Source organism: Oncorhynchus keta, chromosome 35 (assembly GCF_023373465.1).
Source record: "Oncorhynchus keta strain PuntledgeMale-10-30-2019 chromosome 35, Oket_V2, whole genome shotgun sequence".
Taxonomy (NCBI): Eukaryota; Metazoa; Chordata; class Actinopteri; order Salmoniformes; family Salmonidae; genus Oncorhynchus; species Oncorhynchus keta.
Genome location: NC_068455.1, coordinates 62064238 through 62089539, shown reverse-complemented (window position 1 = coordinate 62089539; position 25302 = coordinate 62064238). Strand labels below are relative to the sequence as shown.

The window sequence follows — 25302 nt, the reverse complement described above, 5'->3', positions numbered from 1 at the left end:
CAACCAATGTCCATGTGAAATCCATGACCAACCAATGTCCATGTGAATTCCATGACCAACCAATGTCCATGTGAAATCCATGACCAACCAATGTCCATGTGAAATCCATGACCAACCAATGTCCATGTGAAATCCATGAGCAACCAATGTCCATGTGAAATCCATGAGCAACCAATGTCCAAGTGAATTCCATGAGCAACTAATGTTCATGTGAAATCCATGAGCAACCAATGTCCATGTGAAATCCATGAGCAACTAATGTTCATGTGAAATCCATGAGCAACTAATGTTCATGTGAAATCCATGAGCAATCAATGTTCATGTGAAATCCATGAGCAACCAATGTCCATGTGAAATCCATGAGCAACTAATGTTCATGTGAAATCCATGAGCAACCAATGTTCATGTGAAATCCATGAGCAACCAATGTTATTATCACATCATATGCATTACATATATATATAGTTTCTTCCTTCAAAAGCCATGACAACACCAACACAGAGGTATGAAAACAGCATTAAGAGGCAAAGCATGCTGGGAAGGAGTGTTGAATTGGTTGCAGGGCTGGGGGTTGTCGTTAGAATTAGGGCATCAGGATGTGGGTAAGAAAGTGAGGACCCCAAAATTTCACCTGTGGATCAAAAACGTTAACTAGCAATAGTTGCATCCCGACCAAAACATAGCCTAGTGTTATAAATGACTCCATTTAAAAAAAATACAATTTCATGAGGTCAAAGTTTACTTAGCAGACCCAACATTGAGCAACAAATTCCTCCACAGGCAGGAATATCACTAGCACAAAGCATGACGTTAGGGTGCGACAACAAGTCACAATCATGCTTACAGCAAAACAGAAACATTTCAATGGGTTGGGTAGGAGGATGCTGGGTGAAAGACAAGAGTCAAAATACCTGCACGTAAATCCTACATGAGCGCTCTCTTTTCTGCAGCTGCAAACCACCAAAACATGTTACAGTTAGCAAAAGGTAGATACATACAACTTCCATTAGCATGGTTTACAGTGTGGATGGAGAGAAAAGAAATACATCATTTGAGTTGTTTATATGGGTCCCCATTAGCTTTTTCAGAGGCAGCAGCTCTTCTTCCTGGGGTCCACAAAAAAAACACGACAAGTAACAAAACACTGATGCACGAGGACAGTCACATTAAATGCACAACAATAAACAAACAAACACAACAAATAAATATAATAATACAAACAAAAACAAATAAGGTAATTTTGCTGTTTGCTTGAGTAATTGAAGACGGGAGTTGCCTTGCCTGGTTAAAGGTTAAATCAAATAAACTAAATAAACATTAAAAATGTGACCATGTCTCTGTATGATACTCTGCGTTGCCATGAATTTGTTTTGGACTTGGGGTCTGTGAAGAGACCCCTGGTGGCATGTCTTGTGGGGTATGTATGGGTGTCTGAAGAGACCCCTGGTGGCATGTCTTGTGGGGTATGTATGGGTGTCTGAGCTGATTGTTATTTGATTATGCAGATAATCTGGAATTTTAGTACAGTAATACCCCTCATAAAAACTAGAAGAGAAGCAGTTCATCTCACGTCAGCCCTCAACCAGGAAAGACTGCCATGTAGGTTGTGTAGGTTAGTTGTGTATGTGCAGTTAAGGCCGTGCTGCTCTGTTTTGAGCCAGCTCCAGCTTTGCTAGGTCTCTCTTTGCTGCACTTGACCATATTACCGGACAGTAATCAAGATGGTCCAAGCCCGAACTAGTACAGTTGATTTGTGTAAAAAAAGAAAAAACGCTGAACAAAATGTCACCTCTCGACTTTGGCTAATTAAGACTTTCCCGTTTTATATAAACTGTGTGAAAAAACGGCATGCACATTAATTATTCCCTCTCATAGAAAACATCACAAAGAATCAGTCTTAATTAGCACTGAAACGTGACACACGATCCAAGTGGGGATTGGGGCTGAGACGTAGCTCCACTTTCAAGTTGGAGTTTCAAGGTTACCACTTGTTCCTGTGAATAGGTGGAGAGAAAGGAACTAAAGAGGAACTATTTAACCTGGAGACCTCGTCACTGCAGGAGTAGGGCTAAACCTAAAATGTGGCATACCTGGGACTGATGTTAGCGGGTCAATCCAGTAGGTTGAGATTTCAAAGTAGCACTGGAGATCTAACACCTGGCTAGGCTACATAACCGCTCATGTGTCCCCAATTGGAATTATACCATCTGAAATAAAGGAAGTCTGCTAGTTGCCTGGAGTTGGAGAACACTAGATATAAACAGAGACCTATTCTGTTAGCCTAGCGCGTAACACTGTGTTGGGAACAGAATACATAAACAGAGGCCTATTCTGTTAGCCTAGTGCGCAACACCGGGCTGGGAATAGAATTCATAAACAGAGACCTAATTCTGTTAGCCTAACGCGCAACACTGGGCTGGGAACAGAATACATATACAGAGACCTAATTCTCTTAGCCAAGCCTAACGCGCAACACTGGGCTGGGAACAGAATACATAAACAGAGGACCATTCTGTAAGCGTAACGCGCAACACTGGGCTGGGAACAGAATACATATACAGAGACCAATTCTGTTAGCCTAGCCTAACGCGCAACACTGGGCTGGGAATAGAATACATAAACAGAGGCCTAATTCTGTTAGCCTAACGCGCAACACTGGGCTGGGAACAGAATACATATACAGAGACCTAATTCTGTTAGCCTAGCCTAACGCGCAACACTGGGCTGGGAACAGAATACATAAACAGAGGCCTATTCTGTAAGCCTAACGCGCAACACTGGGCTGGGAACAGAATACATATACAGAGACCTAATTCTGTTAGCCTAGCCTAACGCGCAACACTGGGCTGGGAACAGAATACATAAACAGAGGCCTATTCTGTAAGCCTAACGCGCAACACTGGGCTGGGAACAGAATACATATACAGAGACCTAATTCTGTTAGCCTAGCCTAACGCGCAACACTGGGCTGGGAACAGAATACATAAACAGAGACCTAATTCTGTTAGCCTAACACGCAACACTGGGCTGGGAACAGAATACATAAACAGAGACCTAATTCTGTTAGCCTAGCCTGACGTGCAACACTGGGCTAGGAATAGAATACATAAACAGAGTCGTATTCTGTTAGCCTAGCGCGTAACACAGGGCTGGGAACAGAATACATAGACAGAGGCCTATTCTGTTAGCCTAGCGTGCAACACTGGGCTGGGAACAGAATACATAAACAGAGACCTATTCTGTTAGCCTAGCCTAGCGCGCAACACTGGGCTGGGAACAGAATACATAAACAGAGACCTAATTTTGTTAGCCTAGCCTAGCGCGTAGCTTTGAAGAAATGCTAATGCACTCCTGATTGTCTGCGGTGACTGCCGTCTTCCTCCTAAAGGAGGACTCTAGCATTACAGTCAGCCCACTTTCCTGGAAGTGGTCCTGTTAGCGCCTTCAACATGGCCCTTCGGTCATGAAAGTGGTACGTAATCATGGCGTTTACCAACTCAATCGGCTCTTTGTCTGCCGGCAGAGAGACTTTGTGCTTGCTATCAAAGGAATCTTTCATTGCGTTAGCTCTTAGCAGATTGTGTCAAAAATGATTGAGCTCCGAGGTAAACACACGCGCGCGAGACAGAGAAATGGGAGGGAGGGAGGGAGCACGGCGCTAGAGGCTGCTACAGTAAGTCACCATGGATTAAAGGGAAAGGATGGAGGACAACCTTGAATAGTACAGAGAGAGTGCTAGGGGAGAATTTAGCAGTTCCTTGATGTACTAGATAGTTAAGCGTATTTATCAGAGCTAAATGTAGCATTCCTTCCCCATTTGAGCTGCACTGCTTTTACTAGTATCTTTTTAGGAGTATCGTCATAAAGAGAAGACGCAAGTCTAGGGCATCGCCCTCAGTTTCAGGATAATGTGACGGCAACAAAACGAAAAGGTTACTCTCCTCTAAAGCATTACTTGAATTTGACCTGTTCTTCATTTTTTGTATTTTCAAAAGGTCTACCTCGTAAAAGCCGTCGATGAGGTGACCACAAGTGCAAGACGCCATGTTCTTCTCCTCGGCCCGTTGGCTATCATTATCGTCCTGCTCTCCAGTGGAGGGAGCAACACTAAAACCTCAAAGGAGACATCTGGCTGCATGCGGCAATGAAATGAAGTCGGCGAAGAAAAGCTATTGGGAAACAGGTGTTCGTGTTCCACTACAAGTGAAGCTGCTCAAACAAATTAACGGCTGACATTTTGAATTTTACCGATGTTTGCTTTTCCGTTGGTTGCTTCGACAGACATAATGTATTATTTTTATCTCACCTTGCCCGAGTGGCCCTAGGTGTACCCAACTGTGAATTCGGGGAATAATTGCATTAGTTTGAGGCGACAAACAGCAATATCTAATACATTTCCTCTGTCTCGAAGGAAACAAGCGGCATGAGCACCATTTTAGACGTACAACTCCGTAATTGATTTATTTATTTTTTAATCTGCCTAGTTTGGAATAATCCTATCCATGCGTCTGCCGGTATAATTAGTGATTGCCACAACCAACTTTGGTGTTGTAAAGCAGTACAGCCTACGAGGCAAGGCTTCAAAATACCCCCCCCACACACACACAGTTGGCTGCCTGTTGGTTCTTTTACTTGAGCAGCAGCAGACTGCTACAAGTGAGAAATAATGCAGGTTATCATTCGGTATGGGGCCGGAGCGCAGATCATTAAAACAATGCCTACTGTTCAGGTTTGCCTGGTGTGAAGGCCTTGTCAGGCTGGTGGGGAAATACACGTTTCAGAGGAAGGAAACACGTGCTAACTACAGGTTGAGAAAGTTGAGTGAAGTCAGTTCTTTCTTCGACCTATGAATACATTCTCGTGTATATCCTCCTTCCTTCATCTTGTGTCCTTGGTGACCACTGATCTGAGCAATGTGGATAACCAAGGCAGAAGGCTGGAAAGCCCACTGGTTATGTTGCTCTCACCCGTCAAGATCAGTAGTCACCTAGGGAAGGAGACAAGGAGAGGAAATCATTAATGAGTATTGGCACACAACCATTGCTTTTCCCCAGACACATACCTTGTTGAGGCTGCGGGCTGCGCTATCTTTGCCTCCAGGGGTAAGGTTCCTAAGCTGCACGTCGAGTAGTTCCACAAGCTGACCCATGGCTTTGACTGTGTAGGTGATGTCCCCCGCCTGAAGGTTACTCTTGGTTTGCTCCGACAGCTCCCTGGCAATGATGGCTGCAGTCTCTCCGGCTTTGAGCTGGCAAAACCACAATATACACACAAATTAACCATGCATGGTTGCATACAGATACTCATTGACACGCACATAGTATGCATTTAACAACTGACCATCATGCTATGTGGCTATAGTGGAACCAGAAAAGGACGGGCCGTAGGGCAGATTAGGCAAATATCAAATCGGCTGGTCAAACTTGAGCCCAGTGGGCTTGTCGAGATTGGGGGTTTTGTGCAGAATTATCAATATTTGGCAAATAACTTTTCCCTTGGAGTCCTCAAGGAGAAAAAAATTGTCCGGTGTGTTAGTGTGTTATATGATTGGTTCATTGATATGAGTATTCAATATCCCATCCAATGTTACTGAATGACCAGTGTAAACTCTCTCTCATTCTACTTAAAGTAGCTAGAATCAAATCAATTCCAGTGGAACACTTACATCAGGAGAGAAGTCATCCGTCTCCCTTCACCCAAACACAAACTCCGCCTTGGACTAATCCTTTTCAGCATACACATTTCAACCGTGACAAATGGCATTATACAAACTGTTAGAAAATAATGTTGTTTAGCATGCGCAGATTTTCTGATTAAACCACCAGCGCCTGGAATTTTATAGGTGAATGCACACCGGAACAACACAGTATCGACAGACTTCTCCCCTGAGAGTCTATCAGCAGCATGAACCTAACTGTCTGACGTGCTGTGCTTTGGCGAGGTCTTTTGGGGGGGGACAGCAACGATCATTCCAGTCTATTTCCCTCCAGCGGTCTAAAGCCATGAAAAATGCCTTTATCCTTTATGTTTTTATATAATTCCATTATCCTCAATAATTCCACCTCCAACTCTCTCGCGCATCTCTCACGCCTCTCTCGTGCATCTCTCACGCCTCTCCCGCGCATCTCTCACGCCTCTCCCGCGCATCTCTCACGCCACTCCCGCACATCTCTCACGCCTCTCAGACCCTCTCCCGCGCATCTCTCGCGCATCTCTCACGCCTCTCCCGCGCATCTCTCACGCCTCTCCCGCGCATCTCTCACGCCTCTCCCGCGCATCTCTCACACCTCTCCCGCGCATCTCTCACACCTCTCCCGCGCATCTCTCACACCTCTCCCGCGCATCTCTCACACCTCTCCCGCGCATCTCTCACACCTCTCCCGCGCATCTCTCGCGCATCTCTCACGCCTCTCCCGCGCATCTCTCACGCCTCTCCCGCGCATCTCTCACGCCTCTCCCGCGCATCTCTCATGCCTCTCCCTGGCCTCATGCCTGTCTCGCTCTCACGCCTCTCTCTCGCGCACTCTCACGCCTCTCTCTCACGCCTCTCTCTCTTGCGCATCTCTCACGCCTCTCTTGCGCATCTCTCACGCCTATCCCGTGCATCTCTCATGGGTATCTCTCACGCCTCTCCCTCGCCTCATGCCTGTCTCGATCTCACGCCTCTCTCTTTCGCGCTCTCACGCCTCTCTCTCTCTCGCATCTCTCTCTCTCTCTCTCTCTCTCACGCCTCTCTCTCTCTCGCATCTCTCTCTCTCTCTCTCTCTCTCTCTCTCTCTCTCTCTCTCTCTCTCTCTCTCTCTCTCTCTCTCTCTCTCTCTCTCTCTCTCTCTCTCTCTCTCTCTCCCTCTCCCCCTCCCCTCTCTCCCCTCACTCCCTCTCATGCCCTCTCTCTCTCACATCTCTCACACCTCTCTCCGCCTCTCCCGCGCCTCTCCCGTGCCTCTCTCTCTCCCCGTGCCTCTCTCTCTCTCTCCCCCCCCGTGCCTCTCTCTCTCTCCCCCTCTGCCTCTCCCGTGCCTCTCTCTCCCCCGTGCCTCTCTCTCTCCGTGCCTCTCTCTCTCTCTCTCTCTCTCCTCTCTCTCTCTCCCCGTGCCTCTCTCTCTCTGCTCTCATCTCTGCCTCTCTCTCTCCCCCAGTGTCTCTCTCTCTCTCCCAGTGTCTCTCTCTCTCCCCAGTGTCTCTCTCTCTCTCCCCAGTGCCTCTCTCTCTCTCTCTCCCCGTGCCTCTCTCTCTCTCTCTCCGTGCCTCTCTCTCTCTCCCGTCTCTCTCTCTCTCTCTCTCTCTACCGTGCCTCTCTCTCTCTCTCTCCCCCAGTGCCTCTCTCTCTCTCTCCCCCGTGCCTCTCTCTCTCTCGTGCCTCTCTCTCTCTCTCCTCCTCTCTCTCTCTCCCCAGTGCCTCTCTCTCTCTCCCCGTGCCTCTCTCTCTCCCCGTGCCTGCTCTCTCTCTCTCTCCCCCGTGCTCCTCTCTCTCTCCCGTGCCTCTCTCTCTCTCCTGCTCTCTCTCTCTCCCGTGCTCTCTCTCTCTCCTCTCTCTCTCTCTCTCTCTGCTCTCTCTCTCTCTCCCCGTGCCTCCTCTCTCTCTCTCTCCGTGCCTCTCTCTCTCTCCCCGTGCCTCTCTCTCTCTCTCTCTCACGTGTCTCTCTCTCTCCCCGTGCCTCTCTCTCTCCCGTGCCTCTCTCTCTCCCGTGCCTCTCTCTCTCCCTCTCTCCTGCCTCTCTCTCTCTCCCCCGTGCCTCTCTCTCTCTCCCCGTGCCTCTCTCTCTCTCTCCCGTGCCTCTCTCTCTCTCCCGTGCCTCTCTCTCTCTCCCGTGCCTCTCTCTCTCTCCCCGTGCCTCTCTCTCTCTCCTCTCTGCCTCTCTCTCCTGTGTCTCTCTCTCCCGTGCCTCTCTCTCTCTCTCCGTGCCTCTCTCTCTCTCCGTGCCTCTCTCTCTCTCTCCCGTGCCTCTCTCTCTCTCCGTGCCTCTCTCTCTCTCTCCCCCGTGCCTCTCTCTCTCTCTCTCTCTCTCCCGTGCCTCTCTCTCTCTCCCGTGCCTCTCTCTCTGCCTCTCTCTCTCTCTCTCTGCCTCTCTCTCTCTCCCCGTGCTCTCTCTCTCTCTCTCTGCCTCCCCGTGTCTCTCTCTCTCCGTGCCTCTCTCTCTCTCCCCCGTGCCTCTCTCTCTCCCCCCGTGCCTCTCTCTCTCTCCCCCCGTGCCTCTCTCTCTCCCCGTGTCTCTCTCTCCCCCCCGTGCCTCTCTCTCTCTCTCCAGTGCCTCTCTCTCTCTCTCTCCCGTGCCTCTCTCTCTCTCTCTCTCTCTCCCATGCCTCTCTCTCTCTCTCTCTCCCATGCCTCTCTCTCTCTCTCCCCCGTGCCTCTCTCTCTCTCCTCCGTGCCTCTCTCTCTCTCTCTCTCTCCCGTCCTCTCTCTCTCTCTCTCTCCCCGTGCCTCTCTCTCTCTCCCCCGTGCCTCTCTCTCTCTCTCTCCTGCCTCTCTCTCTCCCGTGCCTCTCTCTCTCTCCAGGTCTCTCTGCCTCTCTCTCTCTCTCCCGTGCCTCTCTCTCCCTGCCTCTCTCTCCCCGTGCCTCTCTCTCTCCTCGTGCCTCTCTCTCTCTCTGCCTCTCTCTCTCTCCTCTCTCTCTCCCGTGCCTCTCTCTCTCTCTCTCTCCTCTCTCTTCCGTGTCTCTCTCTCCCCCCGTGCCTCTCTCTCTCTCCCGTGCCTCTCTCTCTCTCCCCCGTGCTCTCTCTCTCTCCCCTCTGCCTCTCTCTCTCCCGTGCCTCTCTCTCTCCCTGCCTCTCTCTCTCTCCGTGCCTCTCTCTCTCCCTCTCTCCCCCGTGCCTCTCTCTCTCTCCTCTCTCTCTCTCCCGTGCCTCTCTCTCTCTCCCGTGCCTCTCTCTCTCTCCCCAACGTGCCTCTCTCTCTCTCCTCTCTCTCTCTCCCCCGTGCCTCTCTCTCTCTCCCGTGCCTCTCTCTCTCTCCCATGCCTCTCTCTCCTCCCGTGCCTCTCTCTCTCTCTCCCGTGCCTCTATCTCTCTCTCTCCGTGCCTCTCTCTCTCTCTCCCTCTCTCTCTGCCTCTCTCTCTCCCCGTGCCTCTCTCTCTCTCTGTGCCTCTCTCTCTCTCTCCTCTCTCTCTCTCTCCCGTGCCTCTCTCTCTCTCTCTCTCTCTCCCGTGCCTCTCTCTCTCTCTCTCTCTCCCTCTCTCTCTCTCTCTCTCTCTCTCTCTCTCTGCCTCTCTCTCTCTCTCTCTCTCTCTCCTCTCTCTCTCTCTCTCCTCGTGCCTCTCTCTCTCTCTCCTCTCTCTCTCTCTGCCTCTCTCTCTCCCCCTCTGCCTCTCTCTCTCTCTCCCTGTGCCTCTCTCTCTCTCCCGTGCCTCTCTCTATCTCCCATGCCTCTCTCTCTCTCCCTCTCTCTCTCCCGTGCTCTCTCTCTCTCTCCGTGCCTCTCTCTCTCCCCGTGCCTCTCTCTCTCCCCCCATGCCTCTCTCTCTCCCGTGCCTCTCTCTCTCTCCCCCCTGCCTCTCTCTCTCTCTCCCGTGCCTCTCTCTCTCTCTCCCGTGCCTCTCTCTCTCTCTCCCCGTGCCTCTCTCTCTCTCTCTCCTCTGTGCCTCTCTCTCCCGTGCCTCTCTCTCTCTCTCTCTCTGCCTCTCTCTCTCTCTCCCGTGCCTCTCTCTCTCCGTGCCTCTCTCTCTCCCCTGCCTCTCTCTCTCTCTCTCTCTGCCTCTCTCTCTCTCCTCTCGTGCCTCTCTCTCTCTCCCTCCCGTGCCTCTCTCTCTCTCTCCCGTGCCTCTCTCTCTCCCCGTGCCTCTCTCTCTCCTCTCCCCCCGTGCCTCTCTCTCTCCCGTGCCTCTCTCTCTCCCCGTGCCTCTCTCTCTCCCTCTCCCCCGTGCCTCTCTCTCTCTCTCTCTCTGCCTCTCTCTCTCTCCCGTGCCTCTCTCTCTCTCTCCCGTGCCTCTCTCTCTCTCTCCGTGCCTCTCTCTCTCTCTTGTGCCTCTCTCTCTCTCCCGTGCCTCTCTCTCCCTCCGTCTCTCTCCTCCCCCCGTGCCTCTCTCTCTCTCTCCCGTGCCTCTCTCTCTCTCCCCCGTGCCTCTCTCTCTCTCTCCCCCAGTGCCTCTCTCTCTCTCTCCCCGTGTCTCTCTCTCTCTCCCCGTGCCTCTCTCTCTCTCTCTCCCTCTCCCGTGCCTCTCTCTCTCTCTCTCCCATGCCTCTCTCTCTCTCTCTCCCTCCCCCATGCCTCTCTCTCTCTCCCCCGTGCCTCTCTCTGCTCTCTCTCTCCCGTGCCTCTCTCTCTCTCCCCCGTGCCTCTCTCTCTCCCCCCTCTCTGCCTCTCTCTGCTCCTCTCTCCTCCCGTGCCTCTCTCTCTCTCTCCCCGTGCTCTCTCTCTCTCCCCCCCGTGCCTCTCTCCGTGCCTCTCTCTCTCCCCGTGCCTCTCTCTCTCTCCCCCGTGCCTCTCTCTCTCTCCCGTGCCTCTCTCTCTCTCCTCTCTCTCCCCGTGCCTCTCTCTCTCTCTCCGTGCCTCTCTCTCTCCCGTGCCTCTCTCTCTCTCCCGTGCCTCTCTCTCTCCCGTGCCTCTCTCTCTCTCTCTCTCTCTCCCCGTGTCTCTCTCTCTCTCCCTGCCTGCCTCTCTCTCTCTCTCTCCTCTCCCAGTGCCTCTCTCTCTCTCTCCCGTGCTCTCTCTCTCTCCCGTGCCTCTCTCTCTCTCTCCCGTGCCTCTCTCTCTCTCTCCCGTGCCTCTCTCTCTCTCCCTGCTCCTCTCCTCTCTCTCTCTCTCCCGTGCCTCTCTCTCTCCCCAGTGTGCTCTCTCTCTCCCGTGCCTCTCTCTCTCTCTCTCCCGTGCCTCTCTCTCTCTCCCGTGCCTCTCTCTCTCCCCGTGCCTCTCTCTCTCTCCCGTGCCTCTCTCTCTCTTCTCCGTGCCTCTCTCTCTCTCCCTCGTGCCTCTCTCTCTCTCCCGTGCCTCTCTCTCTCTCTCCCGTGCCTCTCTCTCTCCCCGTGCCTCTCTCTCTCTCTCTCCCGTGCCTCTCTCTCTCTCTCCCCGTGCCTCTCTCTCTCCCCCCCGTGCCTCTCTCTCCCTCTCTCTCCCTCCCCCGTGCTCTCTCCCGTGCCTCTCTCTCTCCCGTGCCTCTCTCTCTCTCCCGTGCTCTCTCTCTCTCCCGTGCCTCTCTCTCTCTCTCTCCTCTCCTCTCTCTCTCCCGTGCCTCTCTCTCTCTCCCGTCCTCCCTCCTCTCGTCTCTCTCTCTCTCTCCCCGTGCCTCTCTCTCTCTCCCCGTGCCTCTCTCTCTCTCCCCCCAGTGCCTCTCTCTCTCTCCCCGTGCCTCTCTCTCTCTCTGCTCTCTCTCCCCGTGCCTCTCTCTCTCTCCCGTGCTCTCTCTCTGCTCTCTCTCTCTCCCCGTGTCTCTCTCCCGTGCTCTCTCTCCCCGTGCCTCTCTCTCTCTCCTCTCTCTCTCGTGCCTCTCTCTCTCTCTCCCGTGCCTCTCTCTCTCTCCCCCGTGCCTCTCTCTCTCTCCCCCGTGCCTCTCCTCTCTCTCCCCAGTGCCTCTCTCTCTCTCCCGGTGCCTGCCTCTCTCTCTCTCCCCGTGCCTCTCTCTCTCTCTCTCTCCCGTGCCTCTCTCTCTCTCTCTCCCGTGCCTCTCTCTCTCTCCGTGCCTCTCTCTCTCTCCCGTGCCTCTCTCTCTCTCTCTCGTGCCTCTCTCTCTCCCGTGCCTCTCTCTCTCTCCCTTGCCTCTGCCTCCCGTGCCTCTCTCTCTCCCGTGCCTCTCTCTCTCTCCCGTCCCTCTCTCTCTCATGCCCCTCTCTCTCATCTCTCTCTCCCCCAGTGCCCTCTCTCTCTCAAGCCTCTCCTCTCCACCCCCATGCCTCTCGCCCCTCCCACTCCCCTGCCCCTCCCCTCCCCACTCTCTCCCCCTCCCTCCCCCACTCTCTCCATGCCCCTCCCTCCCCCACTCGCATGCCCCTCCTCTCTCCCATGCCTCCTCCCCCGTGCCCCTTTTATTGACATGGGAAACACATGTTAACATTGCCAAAGCAAGTGAAGTAGATAATAAACAAAAGTGAAATAAACAATAAAGTAAAAGTAAACGCTACACTCACAAAAGTTCCAGTAGAAATGGGAGTTTAACAACATTGGATTTGTTTTCCAATTTTTTGTGGGTCTGTGTAATCTGAGGGAAATACGTGTCTCTAATATGGTCATACATTTGGCAGGAGGTTCGGAAGTGCAGCTCAGTTTCCACCTCATTTTGTGGGCAGTGTGCACACGGCCTGTCTTCTCTTGGGAGCCAGGTCTACCTACGGTGGCCTTTCTCAATAGCAAGGCTATGCCTCTCTCCCTCCCCCCATCTCTCCCTCGCTCCCTCTCTCTCCCCTCCCCCGTGCCTCTCTCTCTCTCCCCATCTCTGCCTCCTCTCTCCTCCCCCTCCGTGCCTCTCTCTCTCTCCATCTCTCCCCTCTCTCTCCGTCCTCTCTCTCTCTCCACCCTCTCTCTCCCATCCTCTCTCCCCTCTCTCCCTCTCTCCCGTGCCTCTCTCCTCTCCGTGCCTCTCCTCTCCCCTCTCTGCCTCTCTCTCTCCCCGTGCCTCTCTCTCTCCCCCGTGCCTCTCTCTGCCTGCCTCTCTCTCCTCCGTGCCTCTCTCTCTCTGCCTCTCTCTGCCTCTCTCGTGTCTCTCTCTCTCCCCGTGCCTCTCTCTCTCCCGTGCCTCTCTCTCTCTCTCTCCCGTGCCTCTCTCTCTCTCTCCGTGCCTCTCTCTCTCTCTCTCTCTGCCTCTCTCTCTCCCGTGCCTCTCTCTCTCTCCGTGCCTCTCTCTCTCTCTCTCCCCCGTGCCTCTCTCTCTCCCCGTGCCTCTCTCTCTCTCTCCCCCGTGCCTCTCTCTCTCTCCCCCCGTGCCTCTCTCTCTCTCCCGTGCCTCTCTCTCTCTCTCTCCCGTGCCTCTCTCTCTCCCGTGCTCTCCTCTCTCCCGTGCCTCTCTCTCTCCCCGTGCCTCCTCTCTCTCTCTCGTGCCTCTCTCTCTCCTCTCCCCCGTGCCTCTCTCTCTCTCCCCGTGCCTCTCTCTCTCTCTCCCCGTGCCTCTCTCTCCCCCCCGTCTCGTGCCTCTCTCTCTCTCCCTCCTCTTTCTCTCTCCCGTGCCTCTCTCTCCCCGTGCCTCTCTCTCCTCTCTCTCTCCGTGCCTCTCTCTCTCTCTCCTCTCTCTCCGTGCCTCTCTCTCTCTCTCCCCCGTGCCTCCCTCTCTCTCCCCCGTGCCTCTCTCTCTCCCCGTGCCTCTCTCCTCTCCGTGCCTCTCTCTCTCTCCCGTGCCTCTCTCTCTCTCTCTCTCCCCCCGTGCCTCTCTCTCTCTCCCCCGTGCCTCTCTCTCTCTCCCCCGTGCCTCTCTCTCTCTCTCCCCAGTGCCTCTCTCTCTCTCCACCGTGCCTCTCTCTCTCCCCCCCCCGTGCCTCTCTCTCTCTCCCCGTGCCTCTCTCTCCCCCCCTCTCTCTCCCCATGCCTGCCTCTCTCTCTCTCTCCCCGTGCCTCTCTCTCTCTCCCGTGCCTCCCTCTCTCTCCCCGTGCCTCTCTCTCTCTCTCCCGTGCCTCTCTCTCTCTCTCTCCCCGTGCCTCTCTCCCCGTGCCTCTCTCTCCCCCCGTGCCTCTCTCTCTCTCCCCTCTCTCTGTCTCTCTCTCTCTCTCCCCGTGCCTCTCTCTCTCTCCCCCCTCTCTCTCGTGCCTCTCTCTCTCCCCCGTGCCTCTCTCTACCTCTCCCGTGCCTCTCTCTGTCTCTCCCGTGCCTCTCTCTCCTCTCTCTCGTGCCTCTCTCTCTCTCTCCCTCCCGTGCCTCTCTCTCTCTCCCCCGTGCCTCCTCTCTCTCCCCCGTGCCTCTCTCTCTCTCCCCGTGCCTCTCTCTCTCTCCCGTGCCTCTCTCTCTCTCTCTCTCTCTCGTGCCTCTCTCTCTCTCCCGTGCCTCTCTCTCTCTCCGTGCCTCTCTCTCTCTCTCCCGTGCCTCTCTCTCTCTCCCGTGCCTCTCTCTCTCCCGTGCCTCTCTCTCTCTCTCCCGTGCCTCTCTCTCCCTCTCCCCCTCCCGTGCCTCTCTCTCTCTCTCCCCCGTGCCTCTCTCTCTCCCCGTGCCTCTCTCTCTCTCCCCCGTGCCTCCCTCTCTCTCTCTCCCGTGCCTCTCTCTCTCTCTCTCTCTCTCTCCCGTGTCTCTCTCTCTCTCCCGTGCCTCTCTCTCTCTCTCTCCTCTCTCCCCGTGCCTCTCTCTCTCTCCCGTGCCTCTCTCTCTCCCCGTGCCTCTCTCTCTCTCCCGTGCCTCTCTCTCTCTCCCGTGCCTCTCTCTCTCTCCCGTGCCTCTCTCTCTCTCCTCTCTCTCTCTCTCTGCCTCTCTCTCTCTCCCGTGCCTCTCTCTCTCTCTCTCCCATGCCTCTCTCTCTCTCTCTCTCTCTCTCTCCCGTGCCTCTCTCTCTCCCGTGCCTCTCTCTCTCTCCCGTGCCTCTCTCTCTCCCGTGCCTCTCTCTCTCTCCCCGTGCCTCTCTCTCTCTCTCCCCCGTGCCTCTCTCTCTCTCCCCGTGCCTCTCTCTCTCCCGTGCCTCTCTCTCTCTCCTCCCGTGCCTCTCTCTCTCTCCCGTGCCTCTCTCTCTCTCTTGTGCCTCTCTCTCTCTCCCGTGCCTCCCTCTCTCTCTCCCGTGCCTCTCTCTCTCTCCCCTCTCTCCCGTGCCTCTCTCTCTCTCTCCCCAGTGTCTCTCTCTCTCTCCCCCGTGTCTCTCTCTCTCTCCCCGTGCCTCTCTCTCTCTCTCTCTCCCCGTGCCTCTCTCTCTCTCTCTCCCATGCCTCTCTCTCCCATGCCTCTCTCTCTCTCTCTCCCCGTGCCTCTCTCTCTCTCTCTCCCGTGCCTCTCTCTCTCTCTCCCCCGTGCCTCTCTATCTCTCCCGTGCCTCTCTCTCTCCCGTGCCTCTCTCGTGCCTCTCTCTCTCTCTTGTGCCTCTCTCTCTCTCCCGTGCCTCTCTCTCTCTCCCCCCGTGCCTCTCTCTCTCTCCCCCCCCACGTGCCTCTCTCTCTCTCTCCCCCAGTGTCTCTCTCTCTCTCTCCGTGCCTCCTCTCTCTCCCGTGCCTCTCTCTCTCTCCCGTGCCTCTCTCTCTCTCCCCCCCGTGCCTCTCTCTCTCTCTCCCCGTGCCTCTCTCTCTCTCTCTCTCCCCCGTGCCTCTCTCTCTCTCCCCTCTCTGCCTCCTCTCTCTCTGCCTCTCTCTCTCTCCCAGTGTCTCTCTCTCTCTCCCTCCCCCGTCTCCTCTCTCTGCCTCTCTCTCCCCGTGCCTCTCTCTCTCTCCCGTGCCTCTCTCTCTCCCCCCTCTCTCTCTCCCGTGCCTCTCTCTTTCTCCCCCGTGCCTCTCTCTCTCCCTGCCTCTCTCTCTCTCTCCCGTGCCTCTCTCTCTCTGCCTCTCTCTCTCTCCCGTGCCTCTCTCTCTGCCTCTCTCTCTCCGTGCCTCTCTCTCTCCTCTCTCCGTGCCTCTCTCTCTCTCCCGTGCTTGTGCCTCTCTCTCTCTCCCGTGCCTCCCTCTCTCATGCCCCATGCCTCTCTCTCTCCGTGTCTCTCTCTCCCCGTGCCTCTCTCTCTCCCGTGCCTCTCGTCCTCTCCTCTGCCTCTCCCTCTCTCTCTCCTCTCCTCTCTCTCTCTCCCGTGCCTCTCTCTCTCTCCCGTGCCCTCTCCTCTCTCCTCTCCCTCCCCTCTCTCTCCCGTATGCCCCTCCTCTCCTCTCGCATGCCTCCTCTCCTCCCCCTCTCGTGCCTCTCTCTCCCTCCCTCCCCCCTCTCGCTCTGTGCCCCCCCTCCTCTCTCTCTCCCGTGCCTCCTCTCTCTCAATTCAAGTGCCTTTCTTGACATCCTCTCTCCTCTCTCCCTCATTGCTCTCTCAAGTGAAGTCTCTAATAAACAAAGTGCCTCTCTCAATCTCCCGTGCCTCTCTCTCTCTCCCGTGCCTCTCTCTCTCCCGTGCCTCTCTCTCTCTCTTTGCCTCTTCTTTCCAATTCTTTTTGGGAGCCTCTCTCTCTCCCGTGCCTCTCTCTCTCCTCTCTCCCTCCCCAGCCTCTCTCTCTCTCGTGTCTCTCTCTCTCTCTCCCGTGCCTCTCTCTCTCCCCCCTCTCTTTTCCCGGCCTCTCTCTCTCTCCCCGTGCTCTCTCTCTCTCTCCACCTCTCTTTCTCCGTGCCTCTCTCTCTCTCCCGTGCCTCTCTCTCTCTCTCTCCCGTGCCTCTCTCTCTCTCTCCGTGCCTCCCCTCCCTCTCCCTCCTCTCTCCGTGCCTCTCTCTCTCTCCCGTGCCTCTCTCCCCCCGTGCTCTCTCCCTCTCTCTCCCTCTCTCTCCCGTGCCTCTCTCTCTGCCCATCTCTCTCCCGTGCCTCTCTCCCTCCGTGCCTCTCTCATGCCTCTCCCTCTCTCATGCCTCTCCTCTCTCCCCCGTGCCTCTCTCTCTCTCTCCCCCATCTCTCTCCTCTCTCCCGTGCCTCTCTCTCCCATCTCCAGTGCCTCTCTCCCATCTCCCATCCTCCTCTCCATGCCTCTCTCTCTCTCTCTCTCATGCCTCCTCTCTCTCTCTCCCGTGCCTCTCTCTCTCTCTCCCCGTGCCTCTCTCTCTCCCCTGCCTCTCTCTCTCTCTCCCGTGCCTCTCTCTCTCCCCCCTCTCTCTCTCTCTCTCTCTCTCTCCCGTGCCTCTCTCTCTCTCTGCCTCTCTCTCTCCCGTGCTCTCTCTCTCCGTGCCTCTCTCTCCTCCGTGCCTCTCTCTCTCTCCCTCTCGTGCCTCTCTCTCTCTCTCCTCGTGTCTCCGTGCTCTCTCTCCCGTCTCTCTCCCCACGTGCCTCTCTCTCTCCCCGTGCCTCTCTCTCTCTCTCTCTCTCTCTCCCCGTGCCTCTCTCTCCTTTGCCTCTCTCTCTCCCCGTGCCTCTCTCTCTCTCCGTGCCTCTCTCTCTCTCCCGTGCCTCTCTCTCTCTCCGTGCCTCTCTCTCCCGTGCCTCTCTCTCTCTCCCGTGCCTCTCTCTCTCTCGTGCCTCTCTCTCTCTCTCTCCCCGTGCCTCTCTCTCCCCTCCCCCGTGCCTCTCTCCTCTCTCCCCTCTTGTGCCTCTCTCTCTCCCGTGCCTCTCTCTCTCTCCTCTCGTGCCTCTCTCTCTCTCCCCGTGCCTCTCTCTCTCTCCCCCCGTGCCTCTCTCTCTCCCCGTGCCTCTCTCTCTCTCTGCCCCTGCCTCTCTCTCTCTCTCTCCGTGCCTCTCTCTCTCTCCCCGTGCCTCTCTCTCTCTCCCGTGCCTCTCTCTCTCTCCCGTGCCTCTCTCTCTCTCTCTCTCTCTCCTGCCTCTCTCTCTCTCTCCCGTGCCTCTCTCTCTCCCGTGCCTCTCTCTCTCCCCATGCCCTCTTCTCCCTCTCTCTCTCTCTCTCCCCGTCTCTCTCCCCCGTGCCTCTCTCTCTCTCCCCCGTGCCTCTCTCTCTCTCTCTCCGCCTCTCTCTCTCCCCGTGCCTCTCTCTCTCTCCCCGTGCCTCTCTCTCTCCCGTGCCTCTCTCTCTCTCCCCTTTCTCCTCTCCTCTCTCTCTCTCTCGTGCCTCTCTCTCTCTCTCCCGTGCCTCCCCTCTCCTCCGTGCCTCTCTCTCTCTCTCCTCTCAGTGCCTCTCTCTCTGCCTCTCTCCTCTCCCGTGCCTCTCTCTCTCTCCTCCCCCCCGTGCCTCTCTCTCTCTCCCCCGTGCCTCTCTCTCCCCCTGCCTCTCTCTCTCCCGTGCCTCTCTCTCTCTCTCCCCTCTCTCTCCCGTGCCTCTCTCTCTCTCCTCTCTCTCTCTCCTCTCTCTCTGCCTCTCTCTCTCTCCCCTGCCTCTCTCTCTCTCCGTGCCTCTCTCTCTCTCTCCGTGCCTCTCTCTCTCTCCCGTGCCTCTCTCCCCGTGCCTCTCTCTCTCCTCTCTCCCCCTCTCTCTCTGCCTCTCTCTCTCTCTCCTCTCTCTCTGCTCTCTCTCTCTCTCTCCCCTGCCTCTCTCTCTCTGCCTCTCTCTTCTCCGCCTCTCTCTCTCTCCCCCTGCCTCTCTCTCTCTCCCGTGCCTCTCTCTCTCCTCTCTGCCTCTCTCTCCCGTGCCTCTCTCTCTCCCCAGTGCCTCTCTCTCTCCCGTGCCTCTCTCTCTCTCGTGCCTCTCTCTCCTGCCTCTCTCTCTCTCCCGTGCCTCTCTCTCTCTCCCCCTGTGCCTCTCTCTCTCTCTCCCCCCGTGCCTCTCTCTCTCTCCCTCCTCTCTCTCTCTCTCCCGTGCCTCTCTCTCTCCCTCTCTCCTCTCTCTCCCTGCCTCTCTCTCTCTCCTCTGTCTCCCTCCCGTGCCTCTCTCTCTCCGTGCCTCTCTCTCTCTCTCCGTGCCTCTCTCTCTCTCCCGTGCCTCTCTCTCTCTCTCCCCGTGCCTCTCTCTCTCTCCGTGCCTCTCTCTATCTCCCCTCTCTCCCCGTGCCTCTCTCTCTCTCCCCGTGCCTCTCTCTCTCTCTCTCCCCTGCCTCTCTCTCTCTCCCCCGTGCCTCTCTCTCTCTCTCTCTCTGCCCGTGCCTCTCTCTCTCTCTCGTCCTCTCTCTCTCTCCTCTCTCCGTGCCTCTCTCTCTCTCTCTCTCCGTGCCTCTCTCCCGTGCTCCTCTCTCCCGTGCCTCTCTCTCTCTCTCCCCCTCGTGCCTCTCTCTCTCTCCCCGTGCTCTCTCTCTCTCCGTGCCTCTCTCTCTCTCTCCCGTGCCTCTCTCTCTCTGCTCTCTCTCCCGTGCCTCTCTCTCTCTCTCCCGTGCCTCTCTCTCTCTCCCGTGCCTCTCTCTCTCTCCCGTGCCTCTCTCTCTCCCGTGCCTCTCTCTCTCTCTCTCTCCCCGTGCCTCTCTCTCTCTCCCCGTGCCTCTCTCTCTCCTCTCTCTCTCCCCGTGCCTCTCTCTCTCTCCCGTGCCTCTCTCTCTCTCGTGCTCTCCTCCGTGCCTCTCTCTCTCTCTCCCGTGCCTCTCTCTCTCCGTGCCTCTCTCTCCCCGTGCCTCTCTCTCTCTCCCCCCGTGCCTCTCTCTCTCCCCCCGTGCCTCTCTCTCTCTCCCCGTGCCTCTCTCTCTCTCCGTGCCTCTCTCTCTCTCCCGTGCCTCTCTCTCTCCCCCGTGCTCTCTCTCTCTCTCCCGTGCCTCTCTCTCTCCCGTGCCTCTCTTCTCTCTCCCGTGCCTCTCTCTCCCGTGCCTCTCTCCCGTGCCTCTCTCTCTCCCATGCCTCTCTCTCTCTCGTGCCTCTCTCTCTCTCTCTCCCGTGCCTCTCTCTCTCTCTCTCTCTCTCCCGTGCCTCTCTCTCTCCCCCGTGCCTCTCTCTCTCCCGTCTGCCTCTCTCTCTCCCCGTCCCTCTCTCTCTCTCCCCCGTGCCTCTCTCTCTCTCTCCCCGTGCCTCTCTCTCTCTCTCCCGTGCCTCTCTCTCTCTCCCCGTGCCTCTCTCTCTCTCCCCCCGTGCCTCTCTCTCTCCCGTGCCTCTCTCTCTCTCTCCCGTGCCTCTCTCTCTCTCCCGTGCCTCTCTCTCTCTCCCCGTGTCTCTCTCTCTCCCGTGCCTCTCTCTCTCTCCCCCGTGTGCCTCTCTCTCCCGTGCCCTCTCTCCCCCATGCCTCTCTCTCTCTCCCGTGCCTCTCTCTCTCTCTCCCCCGTGCCTCTCTCTCTCTCCCTCGTGCCTCTCTCTCTCTCTCTCTCCTCTCTCTCCCCGTGCCTCTCTCTCTCTCCCGTGCCTCTCTCTCTCTCTGCCTCTCTCTCTCTCCCGTGCTCTCTCCCGTGCTCTCTCTCTCCCGTGCCTCTCTCTCTCTCCCGTGCCTCTCTCTCTCTCTCCGTGCCTCTCTCTCTCCCTCTCTCCCCCCCGTGCCTCTCTCTCTCTCTCCGTGCCTCTCTCTCTCTCCGTGCCTCTCTCTCTCTCCCGTGCCTCTCTCTCTCTCCCCCGTGCCTCTCTCTCTCTCCAGTGCCTCTCTCTCTCTCTCCCGTGTCTCTCTCTCTCTCTCCCGTGCCTCTCTCTCTCCCCCCGTGCCTCTCTCTCTCTCTCCCCCCGTGCCTCTCTCTCTCTCCCCGTGCCTCTCTCTCTCTCTCGTGCCTCTCTCTCTCTCCCCGTGCCTCTCTCTCTCTCTCCCCGTGCCTCTCTCTCTCTCTCTCTCTCCCCGTGCCTCTCTCTCTCTCCCGTGCCTCTCTCTCTCTCCCGTGCCTCTCTCTCTCTCCCGTGCCTCTCTCTCTCTCTCCCGTGCCTCTCTCTCTCTCTCCGTGCCTCTCTCTCTCTCCCCGTGCCTCTCTCTCTCTCCCCGTGCCTCTCTCTCTCTCCGTGCCTCTCTCTCTCTCTCCCGTGCCTCTCTCTCTCTCTCCCCCGTGCCTCTCTCTCTCTCCGTGCCTCTCTCTCTCTCTCCCGTGCCTCTCTCTCTCTCTCCGTGCCTCTCTCTCTCTCTCTCTCCCGTGCCTCTCTCTCTCTCTCCCGTGTCTCTCTCTCTCCCGTGCCTCTCTCTCCCGTGCCTCTCTCGTGCCTCTCTCTCTCTCCCCATGCCTCTCTCTCTCTCCGTGCCTCTCTCTCTCTCCTCCCGTGCCTCTCTCTCTCTCTCCCGTGCCTCTCTCTGCTCTCTCTCTCTCCTCTCCCCGTGCCTCTCTCTCTCTCTCCCCGTGCCTCTCTCTCTCTCCCCGTGCCTCTCTCTCTCTCCCGTGCCTCTCTCTCTCTCTCCAGTGCCTCTCTCTCTCTCCCCGTGCCTCTCTCTCTCTCCCGTGCCTCTCTCTCCTCCCCCCCGTGCCTCTCTCTCTCTCCCGTGCCTCTCTCTCTCCCAGTGCCTCTCTCTCTCCCGTGCCTCTCTCCCGTGCCTCTCTCTCTCTCCTCTCCCGTGCCTCTCTCTCTCTCTCTCTCTCTCTCCCGTGCCTCTCTCTCTCTGCCTCTCTCTCCCGTGCCTCTCTCTCTCTCCCCGTGCCTCTCTCTCTCCCCCGTGCCTCTCTCTCTCTCTCCCCGTGCCTCTCTCTCTCTCCCCCCGTGCCTCTCTCTCTCTCTCCCCCCGTGCCTCTCTCTCTCTCCCGTGCCTCTCTCTCTCCCTCTCTCCTCGTGCCTCTCTCTCTCTCTCTCCCGTGCCTCTCTCTCTCTCCCGTGCCTCTCTCTCTCTCTCCCGTGCCTCTCTCTCTCTCCTCTCTCTCTCTCCCGTGCCTCTCTCTCTCTCCTCTCTCTGCCTCTCTCTCCCCGTGCCTCTCTCTCTCCCGTGCTCTCCCTCTCCCGTGCCTCTCTCTCTCTCTCCCGTCTCTCCTCTCCCGTGCCTCTCTCTCTCTCTCCCGTGCCTCTCTCTCTCTCCCGTGCCTCTCTCTCTCTCCCCGTGCCTCTCTCTCTCTCCCCTCCCGTGCCTCTCTCTCTCCGTCCCCTCTCTCTCCCGTGCCTCTCTCTCTCCCCCCCGTGCCTCTCTCTCCCCCCGTGCCTCTCTCTCTCCCCCCGTGCCTCTCTCTCTCTCCCGTGCCTCTCTCTCTCTCCCCGTGCCTCTCTCTCTCTCTCCGTGCCTCTCTCTCCCTCTCCGTGCCTCTCTCTCTCTCCCATGCCTCTCTCTCTCTCTCCCGTGCCTCTCTCTCTCCTCTCTCTCTCCCGTGCCTCTCTCTCTCTCCGTGTGCCTCTCTCTCTCTCCCGTGCCTCTCTCTCTCTCTCCCGTGCCTCTCTCTCTCCCGTGCCTCTCTCTCTCTCTCCCCCTCTCTCGTGCCTCTCTCTCTCCCCCCGTGCCTCTCTCTCTCCCGTGCCTCTCTCTCTCTCTCTCCCGTGCCTCTCTCTCTCCCTCCGTGCCTCTCTCTCTCTCCCGTGCCTCTCTCTCTCTCTCTCCCTGTGCCTCTCTCTCTCTCCCGTGCCTCTCTCTCTCCCGTGCCTCTCTCTCTCCGTCTCTCCGTGCCTCTCTCTCTCTCTCCCGTGCCTCTCTCTCTCTCCCCGTGCCTCTCTCTCTCCTCCTCTCTCTCCCCCGTGCCTCTCTCTCTCCCCGTCTCCCGTGCCTCTCTCTCTCCCAGTGCCTCTCTCTCTCTCTCTCTCTCCCGTGCCTCTCTCTCTCTCTCCCGTGCCTCTCTCTCTCTCTCCCCTGCCTCTCTCTCTCCCGTGCCTCTCTCTCTCTCTCGTGCCTCTCTCTCTCTCTCCTCTCTCTCTCCCCCGCCTCTCTCTCTCTCCCGTGCCTCTCTCTCTCTCCCCTCGTGCCTCTCTCTCTCTCTCCCCGTGCCTCTCTCTCTCTCCCGTGCCTCTCTCTCTCTCTCCCGTGCCTCTCTCTCTCCTCCCCCGTGTCTCTCTCTCTCTCCCCCGTGCCTCTCTCTCTCTCCCGTGCCTCTCTCTCTCTCTCCCCCGTGCCTCTCTCTCTCTCTCCCCCGTGCCTCTCTCTCTCTCCCCCGTGCCTCTCTCTCTCCCGTGCCTCTCTCCCTCTCTCATCTCCCGTGCCTCTCTCTCTCTCTCTCCCGTGCCTCTCTCTCTCTCTCTCTCTCCCCCACTCTCATGCTCCCGTGCCTCTCTCTCTCTCTCCCCGTGCCTCTCTCTCTCTCTCTCTCCCGTGCCTCTCTCTCTCTCTCTCCGTGCCCTCTCTCTCTCTCCCGTGCCTCTCTCTCTCCCCCATGCTCTCTCTCTCTCTCCCGTGCCCTCTCTCTCTCTCTCTCCCGTGCTCTCTCTCTCTCTCTCTCCCCGTGCCTCTCTCTCTCTCTCCCCCGTGCCTCTCTCTCTCTCTCGTCTCTCTCTCCCTCTCTCTCTCTCTCTCCGTGCCTCTCTCCCTCTCCCGTGCCTCTTCTCTCCTCTCTCTCTCTCTCTTCGTGCCTCTCTCTCTCTCTCTGCCTCTCTCTCTCTCTGCCTCTCTCTCTCTCTCTCTCTCTCTCTCTCTCTCTCTCTCTCTCCCGTGTCTCTCTCTCTCTCCCGTGCCTCTCTCTCTCTCTCTCTCTCCCGTGCCTCTCTCTCTCTCTCCCCGTGCCTCTCTCTCTATCTCTCGTGCCTCTCCCGTGCTCTCTCTCTCTCCGTGCCTCTCTCTCTCTCCCTGTGCCTCTCTCTCTTCCGTGCCTCTCTCTCTCTCTCCCGTGCCTCTCTCTCTCTCTCTCCCGTGCCTCTCTCTCTCCCGTGCCTCTCTCTCTCCCTCTGCCTCTCTCTCTCCCGTGCCTCTCTCTCTCCCGTGCCTCTCTCTCTCTCCCGTGCCTCTCTCTCTCCCGTGCCTCTCTCTCTCTCTCCCGTGCCTCTCTCTCTCTCTCCCCGTGCCTCTCTCTCTCCCGTGCCTCTCTCTCTCCCGTGCCTCTCTCTCCCGTGCTCCGTGCCTCTCTCTCTCTCTCGTGCCTCTCTCCCCCCCTCTCTCTCTCCTCCCGTGCCTCTCCCGTGCCTCTCTCTCATCTCCCCCGTGCCTCTCTCTCTCTCCCCCTCATGCTCTCTTCTCCCATCTCTCCCTCCTCTCTCTCTCTCCCGTGCCTCTCTCTCCTCTCCCGTGCCCTCTCTCTCTCCCGTGCCTCTCTCTCTCCCCCTCTCTCTCTCCCGTGCCTCTCCTCTCCCCGTGCCTCTCTCTCTCTCTCCCGTGCCTCTCTCTCTCTCTTATCTCTCTCTCGCCTCTCTCTCTCCGTGCCTCTCTCTCTCCCGTCTCTCTCTCTCCCGTGCCTCTCTCTCTCTCCCGTGCCTCTCTCTCTCCCTCGTCTCTCTCTCCGTGCCTCTCTCTCTCCGTGCCTCTCTCTCTCTCTCCCCGTGCCTCTCTCTCTCTCCCTCTCCCGTGCCTCTCTCTCTCTCTCTCTCTCTCCCGTGCCTCTCTCTCTCTCCCCTGCCTCTCTCTCTCTCCCCTCTCCCGTGCCTCTCTCTCTCTCTCCCGTGCCTCTCTCTCCCCCCGTGCCTCTCTCTCTCTCCCCGTGCCTCTCTCTCTCTCTCTCCCGTGCTCTCTCTCTCTCCCCCGTGCCTCTCTCTCTCCCCGTGCCTCTCTCTCTCCCCGTGCCTCTCTCTCTCTCTCCGTGCCTCTCTCTCTCTCTCCCGTGCCTCTCTCTCTCTCTCCTGTGCCTCTCTCTCTCTCCGTGCCTCTCTCTCTCTCCCGTGCCTCTCTCTCTCTCTCCTCCCCGTGCCTCTCTCTCCTCTCTCCCGTGCCTCTCTCTCTCCCGTGCCTCTCTCTCTCCCTCTCCTCTCTCCGTGCCTCTCTCTCTCTCTCTCTCTCTCCCCGTGCCTCTCTCTCCCCGTGCCTCTCTCTCTCTCTGCCTCTCTCTCTCCCAGTGCCTCTCTCTCTCTCTCTCCCCCGTGCCTCTCTCTCTCCCCTCTCTCTGCCTGCTCTCTCTCTCCCCCGTGCCTCTCTCTCTCTCTCCCCCGTGCCTCTCTCTCTCTCTCCTCTCTCTCTCTCCCCCGTGCCTCTCTCTCTCCGTGCCTCTCTCTCTCTCCCCCGTGCCTCTCTCTCTCCCCGTGCCTCTCTCTCTCTCTCCCCTCTCTCTCCCGTGCCTCTCCCTCTCCGTGCCTCTCTCTCTCCCGTGCTCTCTCTCTCCCGTGTCTCTCTCTCTCTCCCCCGTGCCTCTCTCTCTCTCCCCTCTCTCTCTCCCGTGCCTCTCTCTCTCCCCAGTGCCTCTCTCTGCTCTCTCCCGTGCCTCTCTCTCTCTCCGTGCCTCTCTCTCTCTCTCCCGTGCCTCTCTCTCTCTGCCTCTCTCCCGTGCCTCTCTGTCTCTCCTCTCTCCAACGTGCTCTCTCCTCTCCGTGCCTCTCTGTGTCTCCTCGTGCCTCTCTCTCTCTCCTCCCCGTGCCTCTCTCTATCTCCCCGTGCCTCTCTCTCTCTCCCCGTGTCCTCTCTCTCTCTCGTGCTCTCTCTCTCTCTCTCGCTCTCTCTCTCTCTCCGTGCCCTCTCTCGTGGCCCCTCTCTCTCCCGCCTCTCTCTCTCTCTCCCCGCCTCTCTCTCTCTCTCTCTCACGTGCATGCCTCTCCTCTCTCTTCTCCCCCGTGCCTCCTCTCTCTCTCTCCCGTGCCTCCTCTCTCTCTCTCTCTCTCAGCCTCCTCTCGTGCCTCTCTCCTCTCGTGCCTCTCTCCTCCCGTGCCTCTCTCTATCTCTTCGTGCCTCTCTCCCTCTCCCCGTGCCTCTCTCTCTCTCTCTCTCCCGTGCCTCTCTCTCCCTCTTGCCTCTCTCTCTCTCTCTCTCTCTCTCTCTCTCTCTCGTGCCTCTCTCTCTGCCTCCTCTCCTGTCTCCTCTCTCTCTCTCTCTCGTGCCTCTCTCTCTCTCTCCCCCCGCCTCTCTCTCTCTCTCTCTCTCTCTCTCCGTGCCTCTCTCTCTCGTGCCTCTCTCTCTCTCCGTGCCTCTCTCTGCCTCTCTCTCTCTCTCTCTCCCGTGCCTCTCTCTCTCTCCCCGTGCCTCTCTCTCTCTCCCGTGCCTCTTTCTCTCTCCCGTGCCTCTCTTCTCTCTCCCTCTCTCTCTCTCCTCTCGTGCCTCTCTGTCT

General features: G+C 57.6%; 1 protein-coding gene across 4 annotated transcripts in view; it reads right to left on the bottom strand.

The window, feature by feature from the left end:
- Positions 1 to 25302, bottom strand: part of LOC118368775 (adhesion G protein-coupled receptor L3) — a 362805-nt gene that overhangs the window by 81184 nt on the left and 256319 nt on the right. For 3 of the 4 annotated variants that reach the window (XM_052497230.1, XM_052497228.1, XM_052497229.1), the window contains exons 9-10: positions 5063 to 5248; positions 912 to 950 (exon numbers count right to left, since the gene is read on the bottom strand). In XM_052497230.1, the coding sequence (XP_052353190.1) occupies positions 912 to 950; positions 5063 to 5248 (225 nt within the window). The remainder of the gene's footprint in view (positions 1 to 911; positions 951 to 5062; positions 5249 to 25302) is intronic. The other variant, XM_052497227.1, reaches the window with a different exon arrangement.